The 23260-nt window shown below is 36.7% G+C and overlaps 2 protein-coding genes across 16 annotated transcripts in view; both read left to right on the top strand.

The window, feature by feature from the left end:
- The window catches only part of LOC129454094 (uncharacterized), a 476448-nt gene that overhangs the window by 347842 nt on the left and 105346 nt on the right, over window positions 1-23260 (top strand). The window lies entirely within an intron of this gene.
- LOC141362954 (protein NLRC3-like) overlaps window positions 1-23260 on the top strand; it is a 47638-nt gene that overhangs the window by 23019 nt on the left and 1359 nt on the right. The window contains exons 2-6 of the mRNA XM_073865272.1: window positions 7712-7872; window positions 8732-8798; window positions 9753-9945; window positions 10024-11803; window positions 14211-14381. Of these exons, the coding sequence (XP_073721373.1) occupies window positions 7712-7872; window positions 8732-8798; window positions 9753-9945; window positions 10024-11803; window positions 14211-14381 (2372 nt within the window). The remainder of the gene's footprint in view (window positions 1-7711; window positions 7873-8731; window positions 8799-9752; window positions 9946-10023; window positions 11804-14210; window positions 14382-23260) is intronic.

The raw sequence follows: 23260 nt of genomic DNA, 5'->3' as shown, positions 1-23260 counted from the left end.
AGGAATATTACAGCACTGGAACGGTTCCGATCGGACAAAAAACCTAGGACTAGTTCGTTTTTATTTTTTTCGACAAAATTGAAAATAGCGGAAAATTTTTCATGACGGAAATGAAATCGGAGATATACATTTTGTTCGTCTTGACGCAAGGATTCCAGTGATATAAGACACTTGACATTTAGACAAGAATTGTGGAAGTTATGAGCATCAACGCGTTTGCCTTTGCTGTAGCGCCCCCCATAGGCCGATTGGGATGACACTCTGTCAACTTCGCGCACGAATGAGACCTACCATTTGGCCAAGTCTCAAGTCTCTAGGCCTTACAGTTTGGTCTGCACGATCCGTTTTACGGCAGAAGAAAAATAATAAAAATAGTTAATAATAATAAAAATCCATACAAATACAATAGGGTTTCAGCCCTACGGGCTTGAACCCCTAACAATAAAAATCCATACAAATACAATAGGGTTTCAGCCCTACGGGCTTGAACCCCTAATAAAAATCCATACAAATACAATAGGGTTTCAGCCCTACGGGCTTGAACCCCTAATAATAAAACAGACAAATACAATAGGTTTTCAGCACTTCGTGCTCGAAACTCTAATAATAAAAATAAAACAGACAAATACAATAGGTTTTCAGCACTTCATGCTCGAAACCCTAATAATACTGACAATAACAATAGGTGTCTCAGCACCTTCGGTGCTTGACCCCTAATAATACTGACAATAACAATAGGTGCCACAGCACCATAGGTGCTTGGCCGCTAAATATAGCTGCAAGCAGCAACACGGGGTCAAGCACCTTCGGCGCAATGCACACAAAGCACAGCAAGCTCACAATGCACAGCAAGCACACAAAGCACAGCAAGCACACAAAGCACAGCAGGCACACAAAGCACAGCAGGCACACAAATCACAGCAAGCACACAAATCACAGCAGGCACACAAACCACAGCAAGCACACAAAGCACAGCAAGCACACAAAGCACAGCAAGCACACAAAGCACAGCAAGCACACAAAGCACAGCAAGCACACAAAGCACAGCAAGAACCACCACAATGCAGAGCAACAACAGCAAACATGGAAAAATAGAACACATGTGAACTACAGACAGGTTGAGAAGAATTGATGAGGAAAAGCAAAACATCATGACTCAGGTGGGATTCGAACCCAGGAACTCAGAACCTCAATGCATGTGGTTTAACTAGATGCGCCACTCAGTTGACACAGTTCATAAGGCAGCAGACAAGAGATTAGAGAGCTGAAAGGATTAACATATGTCAATCACCAAAGATGCAGGAAAGACACAGCAGAAGCACCACAAAGCAGAGCAACAACAGCAAACATGGAAAAATAGAACACATGTGAACTACAGACAGGTTGAGAAGAATTGATGAGGAAGAACAAAACGTCATGACTCAGGTGGGATTCAAACCCAGGAACTCAGAATCTCAATGCATGTGGTCTAACTAGATGCGCCACTCAGTTGACACAGTTCATGAGGCAGCAGACAAGAGATTAGAGAGCTGAAAAGATTAACATATGTCAATCACCAAAGATGCAGGAAAGACACAGCAGAAGCAGAAATAACAGAAATACAATGTACATGAGCTCAAGTGAGATTGAAGACAAGCAGATCATTCTGTATAGTGATGCTATACAATGTAATATACAGTTACATTAATTTATTACTATGACAAATAGACAACGTCACAGGCACGGTCAACTTTAGAGTGGTATTTCTAAGAAAGAGAACAGAATATCAAAAATCTGTTCGGTCACATCTGTGCGGATTGCTCCAAACATTATACGAGCAGAACCTGACATAAAATACACAAAATTTGTAAAATGAGTAGGGAAAAAATCATTTACCATATGCCTTACAATAACACATGAACATAATGTTGGAAAATGACAAACGAGGTATCGTTGCGATCGGCATAAAACAGTGAATACAATTTCACAAAGAATATGTATATCAGACAAAGTATTCAGAAGTTATAAGCAGTTCCATAAGAACTGTTATAGTTTATAACCCCTAGGTGGCGCTGTACTCTGACTTCCCAGGTACCTTCAGGACATCATGTCGAAGCTCCTTACCATTTTTTGCGCGGATATGTCCAATAGTTCAAAAAATATAACAATTTATGTGAAATTTCAAAATGGCGGACAGGCGGTTCGGTCAAACCCGACATAATTTACATCGACAGATGCGGCATGAGGTAAGCAATCCATAGACATCAAGATCATAATATTCTGACAAACAGTTCAGAAGTTATGGGCAATAATAGCCTATTTTTCTATCTCATGACCCATAGGTGGCGCTGTCACCAGATTTGGCATGGACCCCAAGTTCATGGTCCACATGAAGTGTACCAAATTTCATTTCAATTGATCAAAGAATGACCGAGCTACAGCTTCAGAACCATTATTGCATCAACCTCGTTAAGTTTGCGCATTTATTACTTTTGAACAAAGATAAATATCAAAATTCTGTTCAGTCATTTCTGTGCGGCTCACTCCAAAGTTCACCTGTGCCAAATTTCATAACAATTGAACCAAATTTGAAGGAGGAGTAGCGAATAAACGGAATACTGTACATTCCAAAATGGCCACTACTGTAATGGGTGGAGTTTTACTGTAAGGTATTAAAAACAACAAGCATGAGGAGAGCAATCACGTGTACTAAGTAGAATTTTCATAGATCAAGCGGATCAGCAGTTATAACCATTTGAACATTGAATTTTTGCACTGCTGGTGGCGCTATAGAGTTAGTGCTAGAGACCCCATTTTTGGTCACTTGACTTTTCTGGACCACCTGTACAACTTTGTCAAATTTCATCATTTTCCTATGTACGGTTCATAGGGCTGCCATAGACGCCTATGGCTAAGAAGAAGAAGAAGAAGCAGAAATATAGCTGCAAGCAGCAATTGCGGGGCCAAGCACCTTCAGCGCAATGAGCACCCAAAGCACAGCAAAAACCACACGACGCAGCAACTGTGCAAAGCGCAGAAAGCGCGCAATACAGAGCCCGAACCCGAAGCAAAGCAAATGCAGAGCAGAACCACTGCAGTGCGGAGCAACAACAGTAAAGATGGCAAAAATATAACACGTGTGGAAAACCAGACAGGTCGAGAAGAACGTGTTAAAGGAAACACAAAAGGAAATCTCAATAAGTGAAAGTAAGAGCTGGTATTCGAACCCATGTACTCAGGTTCCCAAAGCACAGCCTTTACCGCATGCGCCACTGAGTAAACGATTAGACCACTGAGTTGGTGTGTCCAAGCTTTAGAATAGAGATTTAGAGCTGTAAACATTGATATCCAGCAATTACCAAAAGTGCAGAAATGACAACAGAGAGCACAAATAACTGAAATACAATGTATAGTATGAAAATCACAAACCAAAATACCACTGCACATGGGATTCGAACCCATGACCTCAGAATCTCATGGCATGTGGTTAACCAGATGCGCAACTCAGTTAACAGAGCTCAAAGGGCAGCAAAAAACAGCTTAGGTGCTGCAAGGATTGACATATGCCAATCAACACAGATGCAGAACTGACAGTGCAGAGCAGAACTAACAGAAATACAATGTATATGAGAATCAAAAAGCTCAAGTGAGATTGAAAGACAAGGAGATCATTCTGTATAGTAATGCTATACAATGTAATATACAGTCACATTAATTTACTATGACAAATAGACAACGTCACAGGCACGGTCAACTTTGGAGTGGTATTTCTAAGAAAGAGAACAGAATATCAAAAATCTGTTCGGTCATTTCTGTGCGGATTGCTCCAAACATTATACGAACAGTACCTGGCAATAAACAAAATTTGTAAAAGGAGTAGCGAAAAAATCATCTACCATATGCTTTACAATAACACATGAACAAAATGTTGGAAAATGACAAACAAGGTATCATTGCATTCGGCATAAACCAGTGAAACAATTTCACAAAGAAATTAATATCAGACAAAGGATTCAGAAGTTATAAGCAGTTCCATAAGAACTGTTATAGTTTATAACCCCTAGGTGGCGCCGTACTCTGACTTCCTAGGTACCTTCAGGACATCATGTCAAAGCTCCTTACTAATTTTTGCACGGATATGTCCAATAGTTAAAAAAAATAACAAATAATGTGAAATTTCAAAATGGCGGACAGGCGGTTCGGTCAAACCCGGCATAATACACATCGACAGATGCGGCATGAGGTAAGCAATCCATAGACATCAAGATCATAATTTTCTGACAAACAGTTCAGAAGTTATGGGCAAAAATAGCCTATTTTCATATCTCATGACCCATAGGTGGCGCTGTCACCAAATTTGGCATGAACCCCAAGTTCATGGTCCACATGAAGTGTACCAAATTTCATTTCAATTGATCAAAGAATGACCGAGCTACAGCTTCAGAACCATTTTTGCGTCAACCTTGTTAAGTTTGCGCATTTATTACTTTTGAACAAAGATAAATATCAAAATTCTGTTCGGTCATTTCTGTGCGGCTCACTCGGAAGTTCACCTGTGCCAAATTTCATAACAATTGAACAAAATTTGAAGGAGGAGTAGCGAATAAACAGAATACTGTACATTTCAAAATGGCCACTACTGTAATGGGTGGAGTTTTACTGTAAGGTATTAAAAACAACAAGCATGAGGAGAGCAATCACGTGTACTAAGTAGAATTTTCATAGATCAAGCGGATCAGCAGTTATAACCATTTGAACATTGAATTTGTGCACTGCTGGTGGCGCTATAGAGTTAGTGCTAGAGACCCCATTTTTGGTCACTTGACTGTTCAGGACCACCTCTACAACTGTGCCAAATTTCATCATTTTCCTACGTACGGTTCATAGGGCTGCCATAGACTCCCATTGGGGAAGAAGATGAAGAATAATAATACTGACAGTTCCAATAGGTGCCTCAGCACCTTCGGTGCTTGGCCCCTAAAAATAAATGTGATTTTAATAAAAACAGTTTAAAATGTTAAAAAGAATAAAACAGGAGTGAAAGTGACTTGAGTTAAAAGTGCAGTCAGTGTGAAGCAGCACAGTGCTCATTCAGTAAATGAAGAGTTAAACAGATGTGTTTTTAATCTAGATTTAAAAGTGTTTACTGTTGAAGCACATCTGATCTCTTCTGGAAGCTGATTCCAGCTAGAGGTGGCATAATAACTAAGCCATGAAGTGATTCATAAACGAGTAACAATACTTTAAAATCTATTCTAAATGAAACAGGAAGCCAGTGTAAGGACCTGAGGATTGGAGTGATGTGCTCAGATTTTTTGGTTCTGGTCAGAATTCTGGCAGCAGTGTTTTGTATTAGCTGCAGCTGTCTAATGGTCTTTTTGGGGATCCCAGTAAGAAGTCCATTGCAGTAATCCACCCTGCTGGTGATGAAAGCATGAACAAGTTTTTCTAAGTCCCGTCTTGATACAAAACAGCTAATTCTGGCAATATTTCTGAGATGGTAGTAAGCTGATTTGCTTATCGCTTTCACATGACTACTGAAATTAAGGTCAGACTCTAAAATTACACCAAGATTTCTGACTTTATTTTGTGTCTTTAGACCCCTAGAGTCAAGGTATGTGTTAACTTTGAGAGTTTCATCTTTATTTCCAAATACAATGACTTCAGTTTTGTCTTTGTTTAACTGGAGGAAGTTTTGATGCATCCAACAGTTAATTTCATCAATGCATTTACATAGAGAGTCAATGGGGCTGTAGTCATTGGGTGACAGGGCTAAGTATATCTGGGTGTCATCTGCATAGCTGTGGTAAGCAATTTGGTTCTTTTTCATTATTTGACCAAGTGGGAGCATATACAAATTAAACAGAAGCGGTGCAAGAATTGAACCCTGTGGGACTCCACATGTCATGTTCACATAGTAACCTCTTCCTTGTAGGTATGATTTAAACCATTTGAGGACCATCCCAGAGAGCCCTACCCAGTTTTCCAGTGTATGTAAGAGTATGGTGTGATCTACTGTGTCAAAGGCAGCACTAAGATCTAGTAGCACCAGCACTGATATTTTACCTGAATCAGAGTTTAAGCGAATATCATTTATTATCTTAATGAGCACTGCCTCTGTGCTGTGATGCTTAGATTAAGATTAGATTAAGCTAAAGTCCATTAGGGAGGGTTGGGACATTTCCCGGTGGGCCGGTAGTGTTTTGAGGCTGCGAGGGCCGGTCTGATAATGGATAATAGTTATACATTGCAAGTTATATAGCAACCCCGTCTGGCGGCCTGATGTGCGGCCACTTCCCTCTGGTCAAACTGTGCAGCCTCTTTGCTCAACACAGTAGGCTATATAAAAGTGCTCAACCTGTTGGGCAGGTCCAACCATGTTTAGGATTTTTTTTAAATATAGGGGGATTATTGAACGGCCCCTCTCCAAATTGCATAGCCTGTCGGCCTTTGATGTGAAAAGCTGCGTCGCCGAATGCCTGTTTATTTCAGTACATACGCGGTCGGATTGATCCATCAAGCGGAGACTATTTGATAGAAAGTGTGAATTAAGGATGTTTAAAATCTCTAGCCTGGTGGTCAGTACTTGAATGGATAAAATCAGCACATTTGCAAAGGTTTATCTCCATATGGCTATATATAATAAATAAAATTTAGAAGGGTAACTTTGCAGTATCACATTTTATATTTCCTACTATTAGATTTCTATTAGATTTCCATATTAATAGACGAGAGTATTCAACTGAAATATATAAATATCCTCACAACATTATTATTTCTCAAAACTTTGACAAAAATTATTTTCAAATGAACTGTATTCTTACAGTTATTCAAAGATGCACACATTATTCCCGATATGATTTTAATATTAGACGAGATAATATAACGGCAATAAACGTCTCATATCCACATATAAATTAACATTACAGCATAATGAAATTAATAAAAAGAAAAGGAAGCAGGATAGGCATGTAAATTGTATTATTATTAGCGGTAAAAAAGCAATATTACTGAAATAAACTCTGAGGTAATGCGCCAAACACGTTAAAATAAATAAGCAACAACCGTGGAAAAACATTATTATCTCTTAAAACTTTATATGACAAAAATTATATTTAAAGGAAATATTCTTACAGTTATTCAAAGATGCACAAATTATTCCATATTACTCCGTTTATGAGCACATTCTTCTCTGGTCTCGCTCTGTTATGTAATAGCTGATTGACAGGTGCGCATCTCCGTCTTTTAAACAGGTATCATTTTGTAAAGTTACTCATTTAGGAAAATTATCCATGATTTAATGATTTTATTAATATTATGAAAATGTTTTTTTTTTTGGGCAAATTGATTACGATTTGTATTACCCTAGTTTTACTACAAATAGGCTACGAGACATTTTTTTTACCATGGAGGGCCGATGGTATACGAAATTTCCCGGTAGATTTTTTGGTCCCACTCCGCCCCTGGTTGTTTCAGTGTTTTCTCTTGATATACGTTTATCTGTAAAGTATTAAAAACACATAGAACAGCTATGAAGGCTGCAGATGTTATGTATTTTATTGAGAATTGTATTTTTTCTTCAATAGCATTATTGTTAATTAATGATAATTGTTAATTATTTGTAGAAATCCATGTGATGAATAAAGATTAAACTATTAACAGCAGTTGACTTCAGATAAGCAGTAAATATGATAATGTATTGTGTAAATAATGAAGATGATTTAAGCTGCAGTATTTTCCATTTGATGTATTTGTTTATGTTTGTATTTTGATAAGATACCAAAGACCAGTGACCTCAGTAAATATTGGTTCAGAAATTAATCGATGGAAAGCATTAAAAGAACAGAGAGGAATAAAGAGTGATGAGGAACTGCCAACTTTTCTGATCAACAGGTGAGTACACAACTTTCAGATAGTTGTGTCTCAGTTTAAATTGTGGCTCTTATAAATTTTGTGGGTTATGTGGAACAAAACACATACTGTATGCACATAAAATAATAACATTATTAATAATAAGTAGTGTTGTAGTTCTGAAGACCGGTCTCAAGACCACTTTTTAAAGGTCTTGGTCTCGTTTTGGAATCGACCGCATTTTTACTCTGTCTCGTCTCGGTCTCAGACAAAGAGGACTCAGAATTTTATTTCAAGACTGGTCAAGACCACAACTGATTGCACATCACAAATTTATGTTTTATCATTAATTTTATGCAGTTTATTCAGGTTTAGCATATGATGTTGGCATTGTCTAAGTTTTTCTAATTTTAATACTAAAAACATCTGCATTGTGTTAAGTGGATGGCAAGCCATGGAAAGACAGTTCAGAATAAATTATTTAGGTGATTTCAGCTCTTTAGTGTTTGTTCACTTTTATTTGCTTATAAACAAAGATAAATTCCCACATATCTGCAATGCCTTTGATTATCAACTTCTCTGACATACGCGCGCACACACACACACACACACACACACACACACACACACACACACACACACACACACACACACACACACACACACACACACACACACACACACACACACACACACACACACACATACATACATACAAGAAGTGCCTAATCATAGCATATTACACATTTTATCATAAGTGTTTTAATGCAGTGACTTGCACTGGTCTTGGTCTTGACTTGGTCTCGGCCTGTCTTGGTCATGACTTGGTCTCGGTTTAGGTGGTCTTGACTACAACACTAATAATAAGATTTCTCTAATAATCTAATGCATTTTCAAACAGGCATCAGTTTGAGACATCAGAGGCAGACATTCACACCTCTGAAGACGAGCTTCCCTGGATCTTCAAGGTATAGAAAAATTATTTTCATTAATACAACAAATTGATTATTAAACAGTTTACGGACTTACAGAAGTAAAGCACTCAACATAAGAGAGTCCCAGAGTCCATAGTCCATATAGTAAAACAAGAGCCCCAAACTAGGTTATTTATTATTTAATAAGTTGTTTTTAATTATTGTAAATTCTATATCATTTCCACAGTAGGGCCAGGGACACACTTTTATTTTGTATAAAGACATAGTAGTTTAAATAATTACATATTTTAGACCTTTTGTGTATGACCCATCCCTTTGTGTGTCCCCCAAAGACAATTCAAGATGCGAAGCAATCTTAATATTTTAAAATTTTAATTAAACCAAAACAGAAAACATTTTACAAAATCTTTAAGTTGGTAGCATTTTTTTACTGATGTTTGATTGCACAGAATTTGTGACTGACAACTGAGTCGCTCTTGAGTAGATTATTTCTGATAACAAGCTAAATAAATAACCATATTGTTTTTGTTTTGTTTTCCTTCTACTTGAAGTATGCACCTGTTTCTTACAATGTAATGTGAATGTGTATTGTACATTGAAATTCGGTGCCTTGTTCTTTGTACATGTACCTTTTTAAATTAATAAATAATAATAAAATAAATAACCATAACCACAGCAGTGATGTCCCATAGACTGCAGTTTAATTTTCAGAATACACTGGCAACTACGTCAGCAGTTCTGAAGCACCACTTTGCTTCATAATATTATTATTGAAGTACTGATGGACTTTTTTGGTGATGTCTTTCATTCTTTTCTGGGCTTGACTGTGAAAATTAAACTGCAGTCTATGGGACATCACAAGAGGCCAAGGTAAACACAGTTTATGTTTGTGACAAGCAGCACAGGTGTCAGTGACAGAACCAGTATAGTTTCCAATTCAACCATTATGCAGCACTTTCTATGTATTAAAAATGACTTTTTTGTTAGGATCTTGAATGTGAAATAAACACATTTCAGAAGAATGAGCTGGAAAGGTTTCAGAAGATATTAAGAAATGGAAACATAAAAGACTTGGTGAAAGACTATAAGGACAGAAACCAAATCAGAGAAGCATTTCTTGATATCACACTCCACTTTCTCAGATGTTTGAAACAAGATGAACATGCTGATAAGCTGGAAGGTATGGAAGGTATTTCACATATAAAATGTAGGGGAGAAATGTATGAATCATGGACACTTTTTATTTTCTGTGTTGTAGATGAGCTGGTCTACATCTGTCAACTGAAATCAAACCTGGAGAAGAGATGTCAATGTGTATTTGAAGGAATTACAAATCATGGTGACTCCACACTTCTAAATAAGATCTACACAGATCTCTACATCACTCAGGGTGGAGGTGAACAAATCAATACTGAACATGAGATAAGACAGATTGAAGTCGCTTCGAGGAATCTAGAAACATCAGAGACACAGATTGAATTCAACAATATGTTTAACCCCCTTGAACGAGACCAGAACATCAGAACTGTGTTAACAAAAGGAGTTGCTGGCATTGGAAAATCTGTCTCCGTTCAAAAGTTTGTTCTGGACTGGGCAGAGGGAAAAGAAAATAAAGATATCAACTTCATATTTCCTCTTGCTTTTCGAGAGTTGAACTTAAAGGATAAAGAAAGAGTAAGTCTGATGGACCTTATAATTCAGTTTTTTCCAGAGGTTAAAGGACTGAACTTTACAAGAAAAAAAGTGCTGTTCATCTTTGATGGATTGGATGAATGTCGTCTTCCTCTGAAGTTTGACAGTAATGAGATGTTGCGTGATGTCACATCTCCTGCTTCTCTGGATGTTCTCCTAACAAACCTCATCAAAGGAAATCTGTTTCCTTCTGCTCTCATCTGGATAACCACCAGACCAGCAGCGGCCGGTAAGATACCACCTGAATGTATTGACCGGGTGACAGAGGTACGAGGATTCAATGACACGCAGAAGGTGGAGTACTTCAGAAAAAGATTCACAGACGAGAATATGGCCAACACCATCATTGATCATGTTAAAAAATCAAAGAGTCTCTTCATCATGTGTCACATCCCAGTCTTCTGCTGGATTTCAGCCACTGTGCTCCAGAACATTCTGGAGAAGAAGAGAAACAACCAGTCTGACAAAAAATCTGAAGATACTCCTAAAACTCTGACACAAATGTACACACATTTCTTTCGCTTTCAGATTCAACAAAGCAGAAGAAAGTATGAAGGAGAATACTCACCTGATATTTCCTGGGATAAAGAGTCAATCCTTTCACTGGGAAAACTGGCATTTCAAAACTTGGAGAAAAGCAATTTGATCTTCTATGAATCAGACTTGGAGGCCTGTGGCATTGATATAACTAAGGCATCAGTTTACTCAGGGATGTGCACACAGATCTTTAAACAGGAAACAGGGATGATTCTTGGGACCATGTACTGTTTTGTTCACATGAGCATTCAGGAGTTCATTGCAGCTCTGTATGCACATCTGATTCTGGACATCAACAAGAAAAATGTGTTTGTTCAAGATCACACAAGACGAGTAAACAGTGAAACAATGATTGGTTTACTGAAGACTGCAGTTGATAAAGCTCTTGAGTGTGAAAATGGACACCTGGATCTTTTCCTTCGCTTTCTTCTCGGTTTGTCGCTTGAGTCTAATCGGCCGCTCTTACGAGGTCTCTTAACACAAGAAGAGAGCAATGAACAGAGCAACAAGAAGATAGTGGAGTATATCAAGCAGAAATTTGAAGAAAATTCATCAGCAGAGAGATCCATCAATCTGTTTTATTGTCTGAATGAACTGAATGATCAATCTCTGGTGAAGGAGATTCAAAAGCATCTTAATGAAGGAAGTCTCTCATCTGCTGACCTTTCACCTGCTCAGTGGTCTGCTCTGGTCTTTGTGTTGCTGACATCAGAAGAGGAAATGGAGGAGTTTGAGCTTCAGAAATTCAAGAAATCAGATGAATGTCTCATTAGATTATCACCAGTTGTCAAAACAGCCAAAAAGGCTTTGTAAGTAATCTAATGTAAAGCATGGGTGTCAGAAGTATTATACTGTATGTCTGTTCACTTGTCAGAGTGCCATCAGTCAAATTCATTCCATTAGAGGAATGCTCTAATAAATTAAACTCTGCTTCACGTTTAAGCTACAACCCTGACTTTCATGCTGCTGCGTCCTCATTTAGAGTCAATATAAATTAAACTCGTGTTTTTAGTACTTTTGCCTGCTGCACGCCTGTAACACAGCCAGCATTTAGGCTATGAAAGCAACCAAAATAGCATCTTTTTTGCTTCCGATTCCTATTGTGTAAAGTATTGATTTTGCATTGTTTAAAATAAATTTATTGATAGTCTTCTATTTTCTTCTATTCATTTTTAGCATTCATTTACCTTTATTTTAAACTTGCAAGTTTCATAAAAGACCTTCATGCCCTGCAGAGCACAAAGGGAGATAATTTCACAAATATCTGGTTGGGTGAATTCAATACAGTGCCAATACATGCCGATTTACCTCCAAGCCTGTAAAAAGTATAATGTGTGTTTAGTTAATTGATTATACTTAGATTGCTTTTACTCATATCTGACTGTAAAATTGCCACAATATTCATGACATGAGCTCAGATCATCATGTGACCATAAGATGCATCAAGGGGTATTGTTTTAGCACCACATTATGGCCGTGCCAAACATTTCTCATTCCATTGGTTTCATTTTCATGAGTCTGTTAATGGTGTTCTTTGAAATGTGAATGCAAATGAGTCGTTGCCTTGGCCTGGCGTAAGCATAGTTATAGTTATTTGACTCTACTGCATTTTTTTTTTCAGATTCCACATTTATGGGATGAGATTTAGTCTACATCCCTACCAGAAGCCTGTGATCACTAAATGAGTAAAGGCTTGTGGTACCATACACAGATACTTGTGGTATCATGACAGAGAGGCAATACATCGCTGACCAGAAAATTATTGTTCTATGTTCCTTGCTGGTGTATGATCTTTCCCGTTTTATCTGAAATTCAGAATTCCTGTGAATATTCAAAGCTAAAAACTTTGAAAAATTCAAAAGCACTGAATCTCATCTTTAATAAATCTGGCCTATTAACTATTAATGTTACTTGTCAGGTGGTTTTGTTATAATGTGCACTGTATTAAATTCATCCCGATGGATATGTAAGTTAAATTCTCCTTTTTGAAAAGGTTATCCATATGGGTATTAAATGACATGAGAGTTAGTAAATGATGATGTTAAAGGTCCCGTTCTTTCTGTGTTTTTGAAGCTTTGATTGTGTTTACAGTACGCAATATATCATTTGTTCATGTTTCATTTATAAAAAACGTGGTATTTTTCACACAATTGACTTATCTGTATTGCGCTATTTTCACTGTCCTCTAAATGTGCTGATGTCTTCCTTGTTCTATGAAGTCCCTCTTTCAGAAGGGTTCGTATTGAGTTCTGATTGTGTAGCTTGTTTAGTGTGTTGTGATTGGACAGCAGCTTAGCTTAGCAGAGGCGTTTGAGCTTAGCTGGCGACTGACGTATTCCTGTGCATGCGGAGTTTAGTCAAAAACTCAAAAGAGACAGAGCATGTTTATTTTAATTTGAAAACCATGCCCACCGGGTGAAATCAATCCAACTGTCTCCATTGACTTTGTATTGCGTGAGACTGCCTCCTTGTCATTTCTGGCTTATAACAAAAAACTGAATAATCCTTAAAAGCTGCTGTGTGACAATATGTACAGCTAACAAGCCAAAAAACACAGAAATAAGTTTTTATAAGCTGTCGAGCCGTAAAACTCTGTATCCAGGACGCAGCCTCTCGCAATACAAAGTCAATGGAGATGGATGGATTGCCCCCCCCCCATGGGTGTGGTTTTAAGGTTATGACGCGCTGCGCTCTCTCTATATTGACGTCATTAAAGCAGGAAGTAAAGGGCTGTAGTCCAACCGTCCGTTCGCTGTAGGCTTTGAAAAGTGAATTCTAATGAAGAAAATATATCGCCTGGCAGTGAACTTTGAGCTCTATCATTTTACAGGTATTATTCATGCTATTAAAGCAACATTACACACCATCTAGGGTTTAAAAAAATGGGATTAAAAGCGTGACCTTTTAAAAATGTTTGTCAAAACTTTTTTAATCACACTAAATTTAAAAGTGTCTTACAGGTTATTTCAACTTTAATTGGTTCAGTTACAATGTAGGGCTCAATGAAGTGCAATTAAAATGTAATGCAAGTATTTTTATAGAGTTATATTTATGTATTGCTTATAATGAAATATTATATTGAAAAGTTATGTGAAAATGCTTCTTAAGCAAAGACACACAACATCATGTTCTGTAGATGCACTTAGAGTTTTGCATCTAAAATAAAAAAAATACATGGTATGTATTAAATCCAATTCTTTATGACTTTCTTTGTAGGCTGAATGATTGTAATCTAACAGATAAAGGATGTTCAGCTCTGGCTAAAGTTCTGGGATCAGATAGCCATCTGAAACAGCTCAACATGAGCAATAATAATCTGAAGGATTCAGGACTCAAGCTTCTCTGTAATGGACTCATGAACACAAAGTGTGAATTAGAGATCCTGAGGTAAGTGTGAAACTAAACACAAAATCATTCATACACAGTTAAATGATTAATGAATACTGCTTTTAGTAGAAAGGAAAAATGTGATGGGTCAGAAATGATTTTGCATGGTAGCATAGAGTACATGGTTACATTTACTTTTAGGCATTAAACAGACACTTTTATCCCAAAGTTACATTTAAAAAATTAGGGAAAAAAACGATTTGTCTTTAGGAGGCTAAAAATATGTGAATGTTTCAGCTTTTTAAAGAGATGCTACCTGTTAAAGGAACACGCCCAGATTTTGGGACTTTAGCTTATTCACTGTATCCCCCCCAAGTTAGATAAGTCCATACATACCTTTCTCATCTCTGTGCGTGCTGTAACTCTGTCTGATGCAGCCCTCGCTAGCTTAGCATAAAGACTGTAAGTGACCCTTTCTTTAATTTCAGTGATATGTGGCATGACAAGTTTAATTCCCTTTTTCATCAATGTAATACATTGTAAACGTATTCGTTTGTAAAGACACGTAGGTTTCGCACGCGTCAGTATCGCGTCCTCGCTCGCGTAGCAGTGATCGTTTGGCGTCGGCTCTATTACAGCTGCATGGTTTAAATGATTGTGAATTGACTCAAAAAAACATGTCAAGCCTACTTGGTCATATTACAATGCACAAGTTTTGTTGTATGTAGTTTGAAAATACATGTTTGTAGAAAAAAAACTATTGTACAATGCACTGATTTTGTTGTTATGCAGTTTCAAAATACAACATAAGTATGTTTAAATGTAGGAAAATGTAGTCATCATCATTGATATATCTCTGGCCTCTCATTTGAGGTGCTTTTGCCCCATGACAAACTAATTGAATAGCCCTGTCGTGGACGCTCAATACACAATCATATTCATAAATAGTAAAGAAATGAAATGATATTAGGCTATCAGTGCTGCTGTCGCTCTCTCCTATCGCTTATTTTAAAAATGAGCGTATGATCAATAAAATGCAGCTTATATCTGCTGCTTTTGGTGACGTGAACTCTGGCCTACATTAAATCTGCATATAGCGCAGGAATAGAATATCCTTATGAATTGAGCAGTTTAATCAACTTTTTTCACTGTGCTCCTATATTTCTTTGTGTGCTCCTAAATTTTTTCATTTAGGAGCACATGTACTCCTTGGGAAAAAGGTTAGCGTAGAGCCCTGTTATTATTGCCCTTTCATAGGGGTGTGACGAGATCTCGTGCGACGAGATCTCGCGAGATTAAATATGTATCGCGAGATTAAGTGTGTCTCGCGAGATTTCTTGTGTAGGTGAAATTCTGGCCGTTTCTCAAATAAAAGACTGCATCCTTTGGAGGTCGCATTTTTAAACTGCATTTACTTCATAAAGACTGTCTTATTAGAGACTACTAACAATTATAAAGTTTACTAATAATTTAGTTAATCGCAAATTGTTGTAATATGCTCACGACTTGCAAATGTTATGCTCAGTAAATGATCTGAAATAAACCTTAATGACGTATGCAGCCTGCATATGCGACCTCCGGAGGATGCAGCTTTCTGTTTGACCCTTTTAGGGGCCAGTTACACCAAAGGCGTTTATGGCAGTTGCAGGTGCCTTTTTTAAATGATATTCTATGGGCATGGAGCGTTTGCGCGCTGTTTATGCGCGCTGAGCGCCTTGCGGTTTTTGCCGGCGGCCTTTGAAGGAACGCCAAGAGCGGAGAAGCGCCCGACGTCATTCGCGTCTTTCTATTGTCCACTCGAATGAGGGGAGATGCGGGCCTGACGTTGTGGTGAGCAGAGGCGCGGGAAGATATTTTCGGTAGGGGGTGCGGGGGGGGGGGGGGGGGTTATAGAATAGAGTTATAGAATTCTAATGTTGTTCACAAGCTCTGTATTCTGCAGACCACTCTACCTATGTCTTCTTTTAAAAAAATCACTCGCCCCTCCCATCCATAGCCTACAGCCGATATAAGCATATTTTTAATCATTACTTTATTAGCCCAATTGGGGAAAAAGCTATGCCATAATCAGAAATATTATAGATATATACTATATTCAGGCCAAAGTAACAAATGTCTCCAAAAAGTTACACAAATTACAAATTACAAAATGATTTGTAAAAGTTACAAAATGCAACGCGAGTCAGGTGCGGAGTCTCCTCTGGCACGCATCACGCACGGGGCATGCTGTGCGGTATGGTGGAGCTTAACCCTATAACTGTCACTGTCCCACAGGTGGGACGTTTGGCATTACATATTTAAAACAATAATTACATAGTCTAAACCTACACCAATCTTGACAAACTATATACCGTTGGAAAGCTCTAAGAATGTAGTTTTAATATATCAACACCATTTTGAAAAAAAAAGTATGTAGTAAGAGTCATTTTCTAAAATGTCGCAGACCAACAGTTGGGCCCAAAATGTTATTACATATTTATTTGTAAATATCCCATTAACCTGAAATAACCTCGACAAACTATATATTGTTGGAAAGCTCAGGGAATGTAGTTTTCATATTTTAAGGCCATTTGATGATAGAATTTGTATAGGGACAGTTATTTTGTTAAATGTTACTCACCCCATAGGAATACATATAAATGATTATAAATTTATAACACTAATACCCTATAAACTTGAAATAATCTTGACAAACTATATATTGTTGGAAAGCTCTAGGAATGTAGTTTTCATATTTCAAGGCCATTTGATGATGGAAATTTAGTAGGGACAGTCATTTTGTTATTTGTCACTGACCCAGTAGGAGTCCATATGAACTCGTATATATTCATAATTCTAATATTCTTCAAAATGAATATATGAATCTTCAAAAATCTTGACAAACTATATATCGTTGGAAAGCTCTAAGAATGTAGTTTTCATATTTCAAAACCTTTTTGCATTAAACACAATGCAGAGACAGTAATTTATCAACTTTTGACAAGATATTGCAACTAACCGTTGACACCTAGTGGCCTTGGTTGGTAAAACCACTAAAAGTGTGACAGAAACTTCATTTTTTGTTATTTTCACCTAAAATTTGGTTCAGAACTAGTTGAGACTTGTGTCTTTATTGGTGTGGTGTTTTGAGAGTAAAACATTTAAATTTTTATATACATTTAATTAGAGAGTATATACTTTATTGCATTATTTTTATTATTGAAAATAAATTTAAACGGGTATAACTTTTTTGTCATTTAATATTTACAACTTCAAACACCTCAGTGTAAAACTATAAATTGTCTTCTTAAAAAAGAGACCAAGATTTTGCTTCTAAACCAAAGAATGCCAGAGTAGTCATTTTAACGTGCAGATCACCTTTTCACCCCCCCACTCAAAAGGGGCAGTGGCAGTTATAGGGTTAAGTGCAACATGGAGTTTGAAGATGTAAAGAAAAAAGAAAAACAGGAGAATTAACTTTGAGCAAGTTTGGAGGAAAGTCGGAGGTATGGAACCAGTTTATGTACACACATGCATTCTCACTGGTCCCAGTAGTACGCCTTTTTGTTGTCCTTTGGTTAAGTTTTTAATATTTCTAAACTCTAACATAATAACTTTATTGACATTACTCGAGTTAAGGCGATTATAGTGGACCTTTCAATTCACGGGTTTCATTTAATTCTATTTTTACACGTAAATGTAATATTTGTGTCTTTAAGTTTTGTTTCACTTTGCCATGCGTCCTGCGGTGTAAAAATAAGACATTTTTCGACTTTAAAATTCCAAAATCATGTCCTAAATTGTCGGAATATATTCCAAATGGATTCATTTGAATTTATAGACGTTTAACATTAAAATCGATGCATGGGAATAATTTATATAATTTTTTTGAAATACCTTTTAAATTTCGCATGTTCCTTATTGTACATATATAATTTAGTTCCTTTTACGTCGTTTTAATAATTTAATTCAACCGTTTATACTTTCATTCAATAAAGCACATTTTCTGTAACATTTACAAGTGCGTTAAACACCACAAAACAATTTGGCTATATTTTTAAATATTTTTGAAAAGATGACGAACTAGAAAATCGTTTACTGAACCTAGCTTTTTTCCATCGGAATGTGTTTAAAATATAAAAATGGGCCAACATATTTTGATTAAAATATATTCTAAAACCATGTTAAATCATTTTAAGAGTAGTAGACCTTCTCATATAGGCCAACCACACTCCACAGTTCATTCTTGTTCGTTTTATATGTGTTTCATCTACCCGTTATTCAACTAAAATGTTATTTATATAGTGCGACCATTGTAAATCAATGCGAATCATTGTAAAAATGTATTAGCAATACATGCCTTAATAACTAGTCCTCGGGAATTTTGCTTTGTGTGATTGAAAAAAATCCAAAATTATATTTTGAGACATTGCGAAGCTGATAGATAAACTCATTCGGCGTTCAGTATGTGGCTGTGAGTGTGCGTGCTTGTGTGTTATGCTTATGCCTATTACAGCATATCGGCTGAATGCAATCACGTCTTCAAGACAGAATCTGATAGAATCTGGCTAATACACACTGAAATAAATTAAATAATTTTAAATTACTAAAATTATCCCTCTCTTCATCACACACCCAAAACATGGCATACAAAATGTCTTTGTAAAACAAACCAAAATCAAGAGATATAAGATATAATTTTACTGTCATCGCAGTTCTAAATCTCTGCCACCTGGTGGTGAGGGAAGTTTACAGTTGCTTTGAAGAACCGGACTCCACTCGCTCACTCTCTCCTGCTTGTTTGTGCACCTCTTACCCTCAAACAGAGCAAGCGTCATCTTTTTAAAGTTTCTGCTAATGTGACAGTTAACAGCAAAAGAGCGCACGCTTCAATATTTGATTGACAAGACAGCTGACTAGGTGGTTGCCTAGCAATATTAAAAGCCGCGTCGACTCGCACTGCTCTTTTTTAAAAAAGGCAGTGCGTCGCGCCTTGCGTTTCCAAGCGTTTAAAGCGTGGTTGGTGTAATTAGCCTCTTACAGTGCATGCATTATATTCTGTCTTTTACTGCATTTGCTTTTTTGTTTGGGTTTCCAATAATGTTCGTTTGGGAGCTCGTATGAAGTCTGAGACGTGTTGTGTTTGTCTGTTGATCACTGTCAGATGTGAAGTCTCAGCAGATTAAACCATCACAGAGTTTACATGATTTAATGTCTGCATGTTCATTTCTATTGTAAAGAAATGGACGTATATTAAATATTCAAATGAATTTAAACATTGTTTGGTTAAAAAATAAGCGTTTCTCTCCGTCTAAAGTGAAAGTGAAGAGTCAGGAGTCAACTATCTCCCCCTACAGGCATTTGTTATAATATATATATAATGCTTTTTATTTATAGACCACAAATGTAATGTGTTTGTTAATGTAATGTTGTTTAATGTAACTTGGTTTTAATACTTTATTTGAACCAATTATTATTGCATCTTCGTTATTATGTCATTTTAAAGGCTACTGCTCACTTGGGTCTATTTTTATTACCCAAAAATAACAAATTACTTCATTATCAGTTAGTAAAATAATTGTTAGGACCAGTCCTTGATTAGTTAAAACATTTACAAAGAACATGATTTCAGTCATTTATTTTATCATCGAGGTAAAAATATCGTCTCGTCTCGTTCTCGTGAACCCAATCTCGTGTCTCGTCTCGTCTCGTGGATTAAGTGTCTCGTCACACCCCTACCCTTTCATCATTAAATGTTCTGCAATACTGTGTGTGTACAGTTAGCTCAATTCCATAATCTACTTAAAGTGCTCTATTTTCATGTACTAATGTTGTACTTAATATAGCCTACTTTTTTTGTTCTTTAGTACATTTATATGAAATATGCTAAAATGTAATTTAAAAGTGTATTTAGGTACCACTTGTAATAAATTGGAACCCACCTTTGTATGAAAGATTAGAACAAGTTTACTTCAACTGGTATACATTTTTGAAATGTGAGATAGTATGTTAAATGCATTTCTGTTCCTTATTATGACATCTCAAAATAACACAGATAAGGACACCTATGTTTTTAAGATTATCTTAAGTACTAAAGAATAATTTTTGGTATATTATGTACAAAACTAGTGTGTGAAAATAGGGCACTTTAAAGGGAAAGGGATTGTTCACCCAAAAATTATTTTAATTATTTAAATTACAATTCTAAAAAATTGTAATAAGAAAACACTTGCAGCACAGCTGTTATAATTGGTTCTAGGCTAGCTAGAGCGGATGATCTAGGCTAGTGATTCCTGTATTTACATAAAATGGTCTGGGCTAAGCCCCGGATGTCCTTCAATGCTTGAAACACCCCTGGTTACAAGCCTGTATACATGTGTGTGTGTGTGTGTGTCGCAGGAATGCTTTCACGTATTGAAACCAAACTTTGTACATGAACTTGGGACTCCAATGCAAGGATGCACTAGATTAAAAAAATTCTAAAATTTTACATTTCACAAATCACGTCATTGACCACTCCAGAGCAAGCACACATTTGCGGTTCCTCCGGAAGTGCATTTTCTAGTTGTAGAATGGAATTTTCTGAGTAAAGCCGTAGCATAAGCATTTTGATCCGTGTACTTTTAGATAATTTCTTTATTTGTTTTTTTTGTCTTCAAAATGAGAAAAATGAGAATGAAAGGGACATGTTTTTATATTGACCAAATTAAATGTGTTAATGTATCTTTCGGGCTCTATGGCAGGCAGGGTGTACAGATGATTACTCAACATTTTTAATCTGAGTGATTTCATAAATTATTTACGCCTGCCGGCTGTGTAAAAACGTTGCTTTGTTCCGCTATTTTGAATGGAAGTCAATGGAAGGTCTGGTTTTTATCCCCCAAAAAGGGGCGGTGACGAAATTTACAGTCAAGTTCCCGGATGTGCCGGTAGTCCGTATGGTCTCGCTATTTCAGTATAAAGTTTCATTTGTGTCAAAATGTTTTGCTTGTGTTATATAATTCTGTAATTACATGCATTAACGCACGCATCCACGCAAAACATCATCCTGACGAACACACGCATACATTCGCGGCTTTTGATGGTTTAAGGAATAGTCTACCCTTTTGCCATATTAAACTATGTTATTACCTCAACTTAGACAAATTAATACATATCTATCTTTTTTCAATGCGTGCACTGTACAGCGTGTTGTGAATGTGTTGGCATTTAGCCTAGCCCCATTCATTCCTATGGTACAAAACAGGGAAGCCACCAAACACTTCCGTGTTTTCCCTATTTAAAGACTGTTACATGAGGAGTTATACCAGTAAGTATTGTGCCACAAAATAAAACTTTCCTTTAATCAGTTAATCTGGGGCGTGCATGCGATTACAGAATAATATGATAACAAACACACACATTCGCGTGCGTGCGTGCGTTTGTGTGTGTGTGTGTGTGTGTGTGTGTGTGTGTGAAAGAGAGAGAGAGAGAGAGAGAGAGAGAGAGAGAGAGAGAGAGAGAGAGAGAGAGAGAGAAATGCGGAGCTCTTGATGCAAAAGATAAGTGCACTTGACTGGCTTTCCAGACACCTAGAAATGTTTAAGTCGAAACATCATTTGAATTTAGTAACTTTAATGTTACATTATCCACTTCAAATGAAGGGTGCAAAGATTGTGTAATAAATATTAGATCAATAATAAACATTAGGGGTGTGACCAGATCTCGTGAAATTAATTAAGTCACAAGATTTTTCGTGGATGTGAAATGCTGGCCGTTTCTCAAATTAAAGACTGCATCCTTCAGCGGTCGGATTTGTAGACTGCATATACGTCATAAAGACGTGTCTTATTAGAGAATGTTAACAATTATAAAGTTTACTAAATATATATAGTTGATCGCGTTGTTGTAATATGCTTATGACTTGCGAATGCAATGCTCAGTTAACTGATATAAACCTTGATGACCCATGCATGCATATGCGACGTCCGGAGGATGCAGCTTTGTGTTTGAACATTTTACAGTGCTTGCATTATATTCTGTCTTGTAGTGCATGTGCTTTTTTGTTTGGGTTTCCAATAATGTTTGTTTGAGAAACCAGATCGTATAAAGACTGAGACTGATTGTCTGTTGATCATACATGTTTCTGTCTCAGTCAGGAGATTAAACCCTTATCTGAGTTTACATGATTTAATCTCTGCATGCTCTTGTTCAAGAATGACAGTGAGTGTACCATTTCTAGTGTAAAGAATTGGACAAATATTAAAGATTCAAATGAATTCAAATGTGATTTCAGTTTTTCACATTTATTTAATCACTGAGGATTTCTTAAAAAGTTTAAAAATCTCGTCTCGTTCTCATAAACCCAATCTCGTGTCTCGTCACACCACTAATAAATATTTATTAAATGCTCACTCTAATTATTATATAAACATTAAACATGTTTTGACCCACAATGAATCTCATTTAACATATGTGGCTTATGTGCCCTATTATTACCATACATTTGCAACCAAAGATTTTACTAATAGAGCACAAAATTGTTTATAAGAACATAAAATTCCTCATAGATCTAGCGACTTATTTTTACTCTTATAATGCACCGCATTAATGTATTTACCTTTAAATGCACAAAGTGACTGATTTTGTTCAGTCTGATGGTTTACTTTGGGGCATATAGTAAATGATGACAAAAAAGTTTAAAAAAATTTGTGTTTGCACCATATTTTAGTGAATTACATTTTGAGTAACATTTCTTTGTATTGCTGTTTCAAATAGCCCATCATAATCTGTAGTGTTAATGGCAGATACGTTACTAGTTAGTGTCAACAATGTTTTCAAAAATGTGTCCATCCCCACCCCCTGGAAAAAGTTCAGGCTCAGGATTTTTTTTTGCTTTAACCCCTGAAGGTGGCGCTTATTTGCTGAACATAATGTTAGGTATTTATAAAGGTGTGAAAGTATGCCGTTGTGATCCCAGT

The sequence above is a fragment of the Misgurnus anguillicaudatus genome, unplaced genomic scaffold (assembly GCF_027580225.2).
Source record: "Misgurnus anguillicaudatus unplaced genomic scaffold, ASM2758022v2 HiC_scaffold_31, whole genome shotgun sequence".
NCBI lineage: Eukaryota > Metazoa > Chordata > Actinopteri > Cypriniformes > Cobitidae > Misgurnus > Misgurnus anguillicaudatus.
Note: the sequence above shows the minus strand (reverse complement) of the source record. Positions and strands in the feature narration are given on the sequence as shown.